This window comes from Phocoena sinus, chromosome 19 (assembly GCF_008692025.1).
Source record: "Phocoena sinus isolate mPhoSin1 chromosome 19, mPhoSin1.pri, whole genome shotgun sequence".
Taxonomy (NCBI): Eukaryota; Metazoa; Chordata; class Mammalia; order Artiodactyla; family Phocoenidae; genus Phocoena; species Phocoena sinus.
The window spans coordinates 8,815,705-8,828,572 of NC_045781.1; the positions used below are offsets into that span (position 1 = coordinate 8,815,705).

The following is a 12,868-nucleotide window of genomic DNA, read 5'->3' on the forward strand; positions in this document are numbered from 1 at the left end:
GCCCTGGCGCGAGAAGGCTGGCTGCAGGACGGCTTCGATGGCGCCTGTTCCAGGTCCTCCGGGATGCTGGTGACCAGCAGGGCCCTGTGCACGTCCACAGCCAGCGCCCTGCATCAGTATGGGCCTCCTGGGTGACGGATCACTACTCTCCCTCCCACTCCAGCCAAGTGTGACACACTTCCTCCTTCGTCCCCTTCGTCCTGCCAGTTTTTTCGCATCTACATCAGAGTGGGCAGCAGGCTTTGGCTCCTGGGCACTGGCACCTCTCCTTCCCCCACGGGCTACTGCCGGTTCCATGACAACCGCTTTTAGGCTGTTGCCAGGGTCTGAGCATTTGTTTTGAGGAACCCAATGAAAATGAGAATATTCGCCTTTTAGTTTCACTGGGCAGGCCTCACACAGAAAACTCAGTCCCGCTCACTGGCGGATCAAGTCTCAGGAGGACCAGGCCTTAATGGGGGGTGATCAGCCCTCACTCGGGGTTACTCGGGGTCTGGAGTGAGTTTGATGGCTAGGGCCAGGAGGCGGGGTCTGGACTGAAGCTGAGGCTGGGGATGGGAGTGCAAGTGGCAGGTCTGTGTCCCGGTGGGGCTAAGGGCCCCTGGTTGGTGGCTGTGTGAGATGGAGGCTGAGCCCGAGCAGTGGGCCAGGCCTGGTTCAGGGGCACAACTGCTGTCCGGGTTTCACAGCCCTCCGGGCAGCCACAGCTACCAGGACCGCGGTGGGACCTTCTCTGTAGATCAGAGCAGGCGGGGTGCTCAGAGGGCAAGGCCTACTCGTGGGATGGGCCTGTGGCCACTGCAAATCATCATATCATAGTGACCCCCAGGGGGCCACTTGAATGATATCTCAGTATCTGCCGCATTAACACCCCAAGTGCTACCTCCAGAACTGCCCCTTCAAGCCTTAGGGCCTGTCCCTCCCCTCCCCTCCCCTCCCCCTCCCCCTCCCCTCCCCTCCCCCTCCCCCTCCCCCTCCCCTCCCCTCCCCTCCCCTCCCCCTCCCTTCCCCTCCCCTCCCCTCCCCTCCCCTTCCCCTCCCCTCCCCTCCCCTCCCCTCCCCTCCCCTCCCCTCCCCTCCCCTCCCCCTCCCCTCCCCTCCCCTCCCCTCCCCTCCCCCTCCCCCCCTCCCCTCCCCTCCCCTCCCCTCCCCTCCCCTCCCCTCCCCTCCCCTCCCCTCCCCTCCCCCTCCCTTCCCCTCCCCTCCCCTCCCCCTCCCCTCCCCTCCTCTCCCCCTCCCCTCTCTCCCCCTCCCCCCCTCCCCTCTCTCCCCTCCCCCCTCCCCTCCCCCTCCCCTCCCCTCCCTCCCCTCCCCTCCCCCTCCTCTCCCCTCCCCCTCCCCTCCCCCTCCCCTCCCCTCCCTCTCCCCCTCCTCTCCCCTCCCCCTCCTCTCCCCTCCCCTCCCCTCCCCTTCCCCCTCCCTCTCACTTGGGACCTGGACACACTGTGGTGGTGACCCAGGCCCCAGGCTGCAGGATGAGCCCCAGGTAATGACGTTCGTTCATTCCCTCCTTCCATCTGGGCAAACTATTAGAGATAAAATCAGATTCCTTTCTCCTCAGCCCATCTGATGGCTGAGCTGCCAGTCTGCGCAAGCGTGGACCCATCCAGCAAACGCTGACCGAGAACTTTCCTGCCATTGGGATTCTTCCAGAGCAGCAAGACCGCCTTTATGGTTCCCTGTTGGCATGAGACCTGGGGCCCCAGGAATGAGGCAAAAAGCCTCAGGAGCCTATGGCAGGTGACGGTGCCAGGTCTGAGAAGTCAGGAAGACCCTTCCCTGGTCCCCTCAAGTCCTGCTCCAGCACTTCGAGCCAGAGGTAATGTCTGGCAGGGTACTGAGGGGCCCCTGTGCCCCTCCTTCTTGGAGGCTTGGAGAATGCTTTAGGGGGAACAAATTACACAGGACACTTTGAATTCCAAGTGCAGAAACCGAAGTTGTCCTGGATTAAGCAGAAAAGGGAATTCATTGGCTCACGTTACTATAAAGTCCGGGTTGTCTTAGCTTCAGTCATGGCTGGTTCCAGGGTCCCTTCATTCATTTATTCAACCAGACTCTGGACCAGCTCCCATTGGATCAGCTGGGTCATGTGCCTGCCCCTGCACCAATCACAGTGACTGGAGAGGGAGTGAGTGCTTTGATTGGCCAGGCTTCGGGGAGTGGTGGGTGAGGGTTAGTGATTCCCACAGGAACCACCTGGCTCCCTCCACATGAGGGAGGGGATGCCACAAGGAGAAATGGAGGCAAATCACTTAGGAGACGGGGGTGGGAGTGTGGGGGGGTGGATACTGGGCTGGAAAGCAGGAGATTCTGTCCCCAGGGGAGGAAGGGCAGTAGTGAGACTCACTGTACCTGGATAGGGGAGGGCCTGAAAGGGAGTATGGGGCCCTCTCCTTGGCTGGGGGTGTCTGTTGTCGAATCTCTGGAACACTGGTTGGGGAAGAGCATTCACCCTTTCAGGTGCTCACTGAAGTCATTCCCGCCCAGAGACTTCATTCACTCATTCATTGTTTCTCTAGTGGCTGTCCTGGGACCCACCTGTGCAGGTCGCCGGGAGCAGTGATGACTGAGGCAGGCTCTGCCTCCTGGAGCTCAGGAGCAGAAGCGGAAGCGGAAGCGAGTGCTAGGAGGGAAACGCCTGCATTCTCAGGGGAGGTGGGTCGGAAGAGCTGCAGCTGATTCTGGATTGGGGCCAGCTTCCCGAAACAGGTGACACTGAGCTGAGTCTGAAGGGAGGAGGTGACCCTCTGTGAAGTACGGAAGAAGTGTTTTCGAGGGGGTTGGTATATGAAGACCCCAGTGGCTGGATGGAGGACAGGAGACCTGAAGAGTTGAGGGGAATGAGGTGTGGCCGAGTGGGGGAAGAGGCAAGGCCAGGTCCACGGGGAATTGTGAGTTGGTTACACTAGGGATGTGGCCAAGGAGCAAAGGGCGGTTGGGTCTCCAAGGTCAGAGTGGGAAGCTTCTCTGCAGTTTAGGTGCTGTGTGACGCTGAGAGAGTTAAACAACATCTCTGAGCCTCACTTTCCTCCTTTGCACGATACTTTAAGCTGCTGTGTTGGCTTAGGCACGTGGAGGGTTTAGCGCACGTCCTGGGGTGCAGTAGGGCTTTCAGTAGCAGTTATTGGTATTAATCCTCTTCAGTATCGTAATACCTTTTTGTACGAAGAGCGGGCTGAGTGGCTGCTTTAGGGATTTGCTGGGTCAGAGCGTCCTCTGGTGGGCACAGGGAGACGTGGCTCAGAGAAGAAAGATGGACCAAAGGTTTAAATTTTAAAGATCTTTCTTCCCTCCGTTCCGTTCTCCCTGTCGTCTTTCCTTCCTTCCACACACATCCCCCCAGAACCTGCTTCCACCTATCTGGAGACCCAGTGGTGACTGTGACAGCCCAGGCCCTGCCCTCCCGGGATTCACAGCCTAGTGTGTGTGTGGGCGGAGGGGTGCCTGTCAGAGGACACTCCTGATTAGAGCTTAACCCGGAAGCCGGATACTTTAGGTTGGAAAGAGACCCGGGAGGAGGGCGGGACCGCAGTATGCAGAGCCTCATAGGACAAGGCGAGGAGCCTGTGCTTTCTCCCGAGGGCACTGGGGAGCCATAGAGAGGTTTAGAGGAGAGGAGAGACAGGGTCAAGTTTGTTATGTCACGTGGAGGATGAATGGGAAGGGCGGGAGTGGGGCTGGATCAGACTCTCGCCCTCCCTCGGAGTCTTCCCAAGTCTGGCAGTCTGATGGCAGCTCCCCGACACACACCCACGGACCTGGCCCAAGTCTCCAGGCCAGTGTCCACACACAGAGCTCCGGGTGGCGGCGGCACCCCCTCAGCCTGCAGGTCCAAGCTCCCTGCGCCCCAGGGCAGGTTCGGTTGGCCTTGGTGAGCCTGAAGGAGAATCTGGCGGGTCCCTCCGGGCGGGGTCCGTCCCTTCATGGGCAGGAACAACCTTCCCGGCTCCAAAAGCGGGGCGAGAGTGGGCGAAGGGTGAGGCGTCGCTTGGTCCCTGCATGCTCTCTGGCGGTCTCCTTGTGGAGTTGGTGGGTTTGTTCACGTGTTAGAGATGAGGATGTGGGTGTTTCGGGCTGAGGCATGTGTAGTGTATCTGTGTGTTTCATTTGTTAGGGCTGTGTGTGTCTCTCTGTGGATGTAGGTGGGGCGAGTCTCGGGGTGTCAATGAACGGGTTTCTGTGTATGTCTCTGGTTATGTGCGAATTGTGTGTGTGTGTGTGTGTGTGTGTGTGTGTGTGTGTGTGTGTGTAGGAGGGAATAGAGTAGCTCAGTCCAAGTGTGTGTCAATGTCACCTTGTGTGAATGCAAGTGAGTGTGTGTGAGCCAGTGTGTGTTTTGTGTGTGTTAATGTGATTGTGGTGCGGGCTGACACGAGCCTGATGCCACACCTTGAATCTAGCAAACCTCCAACACCAGCCCCTTCAGTTTGGGAGAGCGGGGAGATAGATCCGATGCCCGAACCTGGGACCCCCCTCCCTCAACACTCTTCCCCCTCTCAGGGATGTACCAGGTCCCAGAACCGCGGGGAGGGAATAGTGGGGGGTGCTCCGCGCGCAGTAGATGAAGTTCTGCGGCGCCCGTATTGACCACCAGGCGGCGCTCCAGGGCCGCGACTTAAAGACGCACCTGCGAAGGCGCTTCCCCAGCGTTCAAGGGCGCGGGCGAAATAATTTGCTTAAGTTGATTCAGCTCTGAAGTGGGGTGCTGGGGTTCAACACTAACAGCAAGAACAACAATAGCTGTTATTTATATATCTCTTAATACATGCGCTCTGATGATTTCAACGCAAGTTTAGGTGCTCTTACTGTGCTCATCTTACAGATTCAGAGAAGGCAGATGACTCGTCAGAGTCACACAGAGATGGAATCTGAACCCAGGCGATCTGGCTTGACTCAAGTCACGTCCGTGTGACTCCAGGGTCTGTGAGCGGACCCTTTCCTTGCCGTCTCCGCAAACTCTGGGGGCAGGGGAAAACTGGGTGTGGAGGAGCGAGGGACGGGGAGAGGCCAGGGTGAGCTGGGGCAGATCATTAGGGGCCCGAGGCACCGGGATGGGGACGGTACACGGTCTTGGGGCTCGCAGTGGTCTCTACGCAAGCTGCCCCCATTGCGGTCATGGTCAGTTGTGGGTGATCTGGAAGTGACCGGCCGCTGATTCATAACCTCAGTAGGACTTGCTGAGTGCTACGGGGGTTCGCTGGGCACGCGCACGCCACAACCTCTCCTATCTTCCTGACGACGCTAAGAGAACGTGATCCCCATTTTCAGGGACGTAAATGGAGGCACGGAGAGGTTAGTTACCTATCCAAAGCAGTAAGGATGGGATGGGTGTGTGCTGGTTATTTTTGCTGCATAACAAACCACCCTAAACTCACTGGCAGAAAACAAAAATGTTTTATTGTGTTCATGGAGTCTGTAGGTCAGCATAATGAAAGGGAATAATGGGGAATGGCTTTTTTTCAGTTCCACAACGTCTGGTGCCTTAGCTGGGGTGACTCCAATGGCTAAGGTCTGGAATCATTTGGAAGCTTCATCGTCATGTCTGGTGCCTGGTCTGGGATGACTTGAAAACTGGGCTTAGCTGGAGATGTTGACTTGAGCACCTCCATTGGTCTCTCCGTGTGAGTTGGGCTTCCTCACAGCATGGAGGTTAAGTTTCAAGCAGGAATGTCCTGGGAGGGGGGTCTTGAGAGCAAATATTCCAAGAGAAGTGGGCAAAAGGCTTTTATAACTGGCCTTGGGAGACACATAGCATCACTTCTGCCATACTTGTCGAGGCAGTCACAGCATGTCTAGATTCAGATTCAAGAAAAGGGTATGCGGACGCCGCTTCCAGATAGCGGTCAAAGAACTTGTAGCCAGGACTTCCCTGGTGGCGCAGTGGTTAAGAATCTGCCTGCCAATGCAGTGGACACATGTTCGAACCCTGGTCCAGAAAGATCCCACATACCACAGAGCAACTGAGTCTGTGGCGCCGCAACTAGAGAAAGCCCGCACACAGCAACAAAGACCCAACACAGCCAAAAATAAACAAACAAATTTATATAAAAAATGAAATCTATTCCTTTTTTTTTTTTTTTTTCGATACGTGGGCCTCTCACTGTTGTGGCCTCTCCCGTTGCGGAGCACAGGCTCCGGACGCGCAGGCTCAGTGGCCATGGCTCACGGGCCCAGTCACTCCGCGGCATATGGGATCTTCCCGGACCGGGGCACGAACCCATGTCCCCTGCATCGGCAGGCGGACTCTCAACCACTGCGCCACCAGGGAAGCCCGAAATCTATTCTTAAAATTCATTTCACCTGTTTTTAATTTAATTTTATTATTTATTTATTTATTTGTTTTGCGGTACGTGGGCCTCTTACTGTTGTGACCACTCCCTTTGTGGAGCACAGGCTCCGGATGCGCAGGCTCAGCGGCCATGGCTCACGGGCCCAGCCGCTCCGCGGCATGTGGAATCCTCCCGGACCGGGGCACAAACCCGTGTCCCCTGCATCAGCAGGCGGACTCTCAACCACTGCGCCACCAGGGAAGCCCTCACCTGTTTCGTATTTGTTGAAGGTGGACGTTAGCAAACTTAACATTTTGCATGTGGCTTGCCTTAGGGGCTCGCATTATATTTCTGTCGGACAACGCTGCTCCAGAGAGAAGGATAACATCCATTTGGGGACCAGGAGGGCGAAAGGAAAAGAGGAAAGCAGGGAAAATAAGAGCTGCAAGGGCGTGGGTAAGAGAGTAAGAAAGCCGTTTGGTTTGCCCTAGGCCCAGTTTCCATGGTAACCTTGCAATAAACTCTTCTTACGTTAAAAAAAAAAGGAAGTGTTTGGGTTTCTTCTTTATTTATATACTTATTTATTTAACAATTAAATTAATTAATATATTTATGTTAAATGATTACATCATACGTTCTCAAGAAAGAAGTCCCATAGTTATCTTTCATGGAGCACCAACTCTGGGCCAACCTCTGTTCCAGGGACTTTCATGGATCATCACCTTTAATCCCCCTAAGGATCCTATGAGGTAGGGTTAATGGTTATCGCCATTTCACAGAGGAGCAAACCGAGGCGTAGAGAAGCCCAGGGATCTTCCCAGAGTCACTGCGAGGGCAGCGAGCGGCAGTAGAAACTCAAGAGCTGGACCACAGCGCCTGATTTACACAGAGTTGCGGGTGGGGGGGGTTATAAAGGACGGTGATGCAGATGTGTATTTAGAGTAGCTATGATATTCACCTGTCCCAGCCTGTGGACCCAGTCAGCAGAAATGCCTTCTTGCAGAATTCACGTCTGATCTCACTGAGGATCATACACGTACAGAAACTGTGTACAAAAACACACGGTGGATTGCACGCGCATCGTTATGGCTACAGAAACATCTGCGAGAGCGAGGCCTCATTGAACGAGGCCCGTACCCCATCAGCGAGAGCTGTGGACCCCAAATGATGCCCGCACCTCACAGCTGAGGCCTGTGTACCCTTATTGAAGCCCGTCCCCACTGAGTGAGGCCTGAAAACTCTGAGTGAGTCCTGGTTCCACCGTGGGAGGCCATAGGCTTTTTTGTTGTTTTTTCTTTGTCCGCGCCGCGCCGCCTGTGGGATCTTAGTTCCCGGACCAGGGATCGAACCTTTGACCCCTGCCGTGGAAGCACGAAGTCCTAACCACTGGACCGCCAGGGAATTCCCCCCACCACTTTTTTTCCCCCATAGCCCTTGATTTACGTCTCTCTATCCTGAACTCCACCTACACTGTGGAGGGGAATTGCAACCCTGCAGGAAGCCGGTCCTCTACGGAAAAGAGGCCTCTATCCCCTGAAGGAGCTCGGGTCCTCCTGACTGCTGTTTCACCCCCTGTGAATATGGACTTTTGGGGCTCATCACTAATGGTGATCCCACCCCCTGAGTCTTCTGTTCCTCAGGCTCGTCCAGAGCCGGCTCCTCAGACCCCACCAACTCCGACCCCTGCTCCAGCCCGCAGTGTTGCCATGGAGATGGGGTGCAGCTGGGAGGCGGGGCTAGCCCGTGTGCGCAGGCGCAGGGCGGAGCAGACCCGTCGCCCGGAACTGCTGAGGTTGAGCAGAGGGTGCAAGGCCAGGCCCGACCACAGGCAGGCGAGCGTGGCGCCCCTCCCCGCGCCGCTCCGGGGGCGCACGGCGTCGCCCTCTCCAGCACCTGTCCCGGGCGCCGCGGTGTCACTCAGCCTCTGTCAGGAACAAAGGGCGGAGGGGCCGGGCCGGTGGCACCCCTGGGTTTGACTCGTAAGCTTCCTGTGGATGCTAGGACCCCTGTGAGCAGGGACCTCGGGAAAGGACGCTGCGTCAGCCGCCCAGGGGCAGCTGGAGCCCGAGCCTTGCCACATTCACCTGAACCTGAGCTCCAAGCCCTGTGGCGCTGTTCCAGAGTGGCATTTGCACAGGGGACCGCAGCCCACGTCGGCCTTGGGCTCCCTCCTGCTTCGCTGTCAGCGCCAGCGGCGGCACCGTGGCCATGAGCCTTTTGGGGGACTGGTGCAGGGGGCTGGCCGTGGACGTGCACAGGGCCCTGCTGGTCACCGGGCATCCCGGAGGACCTGGAGCAGACAGCCATCGAAGCCGTCCTGAAGCCGGCCTTGCTGCCCCTGGGCAAGTTCAGGCTGCGGAACACGCGGGCCGTGAGGGACGAGAAGGCCAAGGCCTCCCTGATGGAGTTTGTGAAGGGCATTAATCACGGTGCCATCCCCGAGGAGATCCCGGGCAAGGACGGCGACTGGAGGGTTCTGTGCAAGGACAGCGCGGAGGGCACGAGAGTCCTGAGGCAGATGAAACGCTTGCTGTTGGATAAAAGGCCCCCACAGGCCACAGTGGCCAGGGCCCCCGGGGACACGCCCACCCCTCCCGCTTCGGAGACCCTGGCTCTGGAGTCGGAGCCAGGGGTCAGGGAGGCTGGCCCCCCTCCTGGTGCAGCCAAAGATGGTAGGAGGGGCCGTCGGGGTCACAGAAACAGAACCAGAGGCAGCAGGTGGGCCAGAAGAGCGTCGTGGAGGGCGGCCATCCACGTCGGGGAGCGGGAGTTCCAAGACTCTCCCGACTAGAGCCTGGGTATCACGATCGATGAGATGGGCAAGGAGGACTTGAGCGGGGATGGCGAACAGAGCGCGCTGTACGCCACCCTCCAGCCCGCCGCGAAGGAGCCTGTTAGGAAGTGGGCCCTCCAGAAGGAAGGAGATGATGGAACGGTCCCGGCGAGTTCTTGGCCCTGGCAACGGTGACGGACAAAGCCAAGAAGAGGAAGATGGAGAACAATCCCCCTGGGGCTGAGTCGATCAGCCTGAACATCAAAGAAGACCGGAGCGAAATTCCAGACTTAGTGGCCCTACTTACTCGCAGGGGGGAGACACGTCGGACGAGGAGACCATTGGCAGTGACGCCTCCCAAAGCGAGTCTCAGGAAAACGGGGATCAAGAAAGAGGGGGGTGGACATTCCCGAGTTTGTGGCCATTGTGCCTTGTACAGACCCCGCGGGCCACTCCGCCTGCGACGAGATGTTTGAAAATTGCTTCTGTGATCGAGTTTCTGGGCTGGAGCGACAAGAAAGCTGAGCTGCCCGAGGTCTTGTCCATCATGGCCAAGGACACTTCCGGAACCCGAGTGAAGGTGGAGGAGGCAGGCCGCCAGGTGGACGCCGTGGTCCTGAGGAAGTCCGAAGACGGCGCTCACCTGCTGGGATGCATCTCCACCGTGGCTGAGCCTCGGACCACCTGCAAAGGGAAGAAGGCTCCCGGTGGCCCGCTGGGGGGCTGGGGCGAGGACGAGGAAGATGAGGGCGGCCTCCTGGAGCCAGCGGTGCTCCTGGATGCCCAGGACATGGCTGAGGTGATAGGAAGAAAAGGAAAAGGCCTGGCAGAGCGGGAGGTTCAGATGCGCCAAAGGCAACCTGGGGGAGGTCTTGGCGCTGCGGGCGGCCCGGGGGAACAGGGAGTCGGAGCACGTGGAGAGCGAGGAGTCGGAGCCCGAGGACCGCGCGTCCAGGAAGCCCGGGGCCAAGCGGGCCCGCCCGGCCTTTAGGGCCCCGGATCGGGCGGGCTGGGCAGGGTCTCCCGCCCCGTCGGGGACCCGCAAAACCCGAGGGGGAGGCGTAGGCCCCGGCGGGCTGGGCATCCCTCCCGAGACGGAAGCCCAGGACGAGGCGGCAGGAAGCAAGAGCAGGAAGGGGCGCGCGGGCGCTGGGGCACAGGCCAAGGGCGGCCAGCCCAGGGCTCGGCCGCCCGCCGGCTCCAAGTCCACGCGTGGGAAGAAGGCTGGTCGGGGCAAGAGGCTGCCCCCCAAGTGCGGCTAAGGCCACGGCAAGGCTGCAGCTGCCGGTGGGGCCCCAGCTCCGCCCCTCGGCCCTCCCCGCCGCGGAGGCGGCAACCGCTGCACCGTGGGCACTGAGCTCTAAAGTGCGCGCCCGCCCACCGCTCACGCCCCTGTCCTTTCAGTCCCTCCTTTGCAGGTGGCGCGAGCGAGCCCAAGGGAAGAAGGAAGAGTGTAACGGGCGCCCGCGGACGCAGCAGCCCTAGGTGATGGGACGGGGTCTCAGGGCCCCCCGAGCGGGATTGTCTTTGGGTCTTCCGCGTTAGCGCAGGGGTGAGCGTGTCCGTGGACACCGGGCACCGGGGGAGGCCAGCAGTGCCAGTGAGTTTTTTCTGGCTGTTCGTAGAGCCCGATCCCTTCCAGACTCATGCTTCTGGCCAGCGTCTCTGTGCCCCTGTCCTCCACCCCAATCTGATGGGGGCCGGGCTCTGTGATGGAGGCTCGGCCACCCAGCCGCGCGGGGGTGTCAGGATGTAGCTGAGCCTTCAGTCAGGAAGGCTGAACCTCCCTGCTGGGGGAGGAGATGATTCCAGGAAGAGAAGCCTGAGAGGCAGAGGGGTTGCTCCTGGGGGAGGGGAAAAGAAGTGAGGGAGGGAAAGGGAGGGGCGGGGCTCTGGCGACCAGGACCAAGGAAGGAGGAGAAGGAAGAGAGAGAGAGAGAGACCCACACCTGCCCTGCCCATCTGAAGTGTAGCTGGTACAAATGCACCAGCTCCTCAAGGCCAAAGCCACCTGCTGGTGCCCAGACACCGAATCTGTCACTCAACCTGCACGGTGTTTTCAAAGAGTGGGAATTATTTGCAACATTTTCAGTTTGGGGCAATTCACATACAGAGTGTTGGATTTTCTCTGCAGTACCAGGCGGTGCTCCTTCACGGGCCTGTGGCTCCCCCTGCACGTCCCGCCAGCTGTCCCCCACCCCACCTCCCGTGGGCTGACTCCCCTCAGCGCTGGAGGGGAGGGGTATGGCCGGCAGATACCCGAGGGAAGCGCTCTCAGGAGGCAGGAACAGCCGGAGCAAAAGCCCCGAGCCAGGGCTGTGGTGATTGGGGTTTATTCGTGTGTAACCCTGGACCGCTCAGATGCCAGGATTCCCTGCTAAGCGTAGGAGAGACCGTGTCTCCAAAACAGGCCACCTGCCTTCACGGGGGTGGCTGTCTACTTGGATTCCACGTTACTGGAGTTTAGACTGTGAGTGTGCAGAGGTCCCTGGGGTCGGGGAGAGCAGACAGGCCGGGAGCGTGCCCCCCTCCCCTTCCTGGAACCTCTAGGAGTAAGCTGTCCCACCCCTCGGTCTGCTCAAACGGAGACAGGGGCCCCCTGAGACTCCCGGGGATGTGACCTGGTCCTCGAACGGCCTGGAGGGAGAAGCCAGGACTCCAGAAACAGAAAACAACAAGCCTTTCCCTCTATTCGGTTCCTCAAAGCCTGTTGCCCACGAGGCCCCGCCTTCCTTATTGCAGGCCCCGCCCCAAGACAGGACGCTCCGCCCCGCTACAACTAGGCCTGAGGAGGTAGCGTCAACTCAGGCGAGTTGCCGTGGCCCATTTATCCACCAGGTGGCGCTCCAAGACCGATGGTTAAAATCGCCCCGTGGTGGCTCTCAGGGTGCGCCCACTGTCCCAACCAGGAAGCGCTCCGGCACAGATGGTTAAAATCAAGGGTAAACGGCCCTTCTTGAGCACTAAAGGTGCGCGGGCACTGGTCCACTGCCTTGAAACTTCAAAGCTCCGCCTGTTTTTTGAACTTTCGGCCAGGCTGCCGCAGTTCTCAAAATAAGGTCCTGAAACCAGCTGCATCCACGTCTCCTGGGAACTTCTTAAGAATGCATATTCTTGCCCCCCCCCCCCCGCCGCCCCCCGCTACCCCCACCAGCCCTACAGCCCTACTGAGTCAGGTCTAAGAAGCTCAGGCCAGGACTGCAGCCTCAGGAGGACCCAGGTGACCTTCAGACCTCCCTCCAAGAATTCCCTTTTCTCCTGCCTGTATCGAGGTTGGGCCAGGGTCATTTGCTGTGTTTTTCCCCCAGTGAGGTTGGGTGAGGGGACACAAAACAACACACAGAAATGTCCCCCAGCTCCCACAGCATGTAGCAACCTGATGTCTCCCGATTATAAGGGCCAGTCACAGCATACTGCTATCACACCACAACGTACCTTTTGCCCTGTTCCTGTTGCAATGAAGTTTTTTCAATGTGTCCAGGAGCCAAGCTGCCCCAGGAGATGTTTGTGGGGCTTGATCAAAACGGATTCCTGGGCCACACAGCCTGCACCAGCAATTGACAGCTCTGGCACAAAGGGCTCCAGAACCCGCGTTCTGGCCACGTTTCCCAGATGATGATTCTGTACTTGGTAGCCAAGATGTGACGAAGCATGTAAACTGCGGGCCCTGTACCCACCAAGCCTGCAGAACCCAGGAATGTGGGGATGGCAAGCAAAGTGACTTAAACACAAGTCGCCATAGTGGAGGGGGGGAGGGGAGGGGACACAAGGGTATGACAAAATCATCCTGGAGCATTCTTCAGTTGCCGAGTCCACAGCCAAGAAA

General features: G+C 58.8%; 1 protein-coding gene across 1 annotated transcript; it reads left to right on the top strand.

Annotated features, from left to right (window-relative positions):
• Positions 1-621: 621 nt before the first annotated feature.
• Positions 622-10,304, top strand: PNMA8B (PNMA family member 8B). The gene is given in 9 exon segments (XM_032613393.1): positions 622-721; positions 7,910-8,277; positions 8,391-8,543; positions 8,545-9,198; positions 9,201-9,356; positions 9,359-9,431; positions 9,434-9,513; positions 9,515-9,846; positions 9,848-10,304. Coding segments are annotated over 9 exon segments (2,373 nt in total).
• Positions 10,305-12,868: the final 2,564 nt, after the last annotated feature.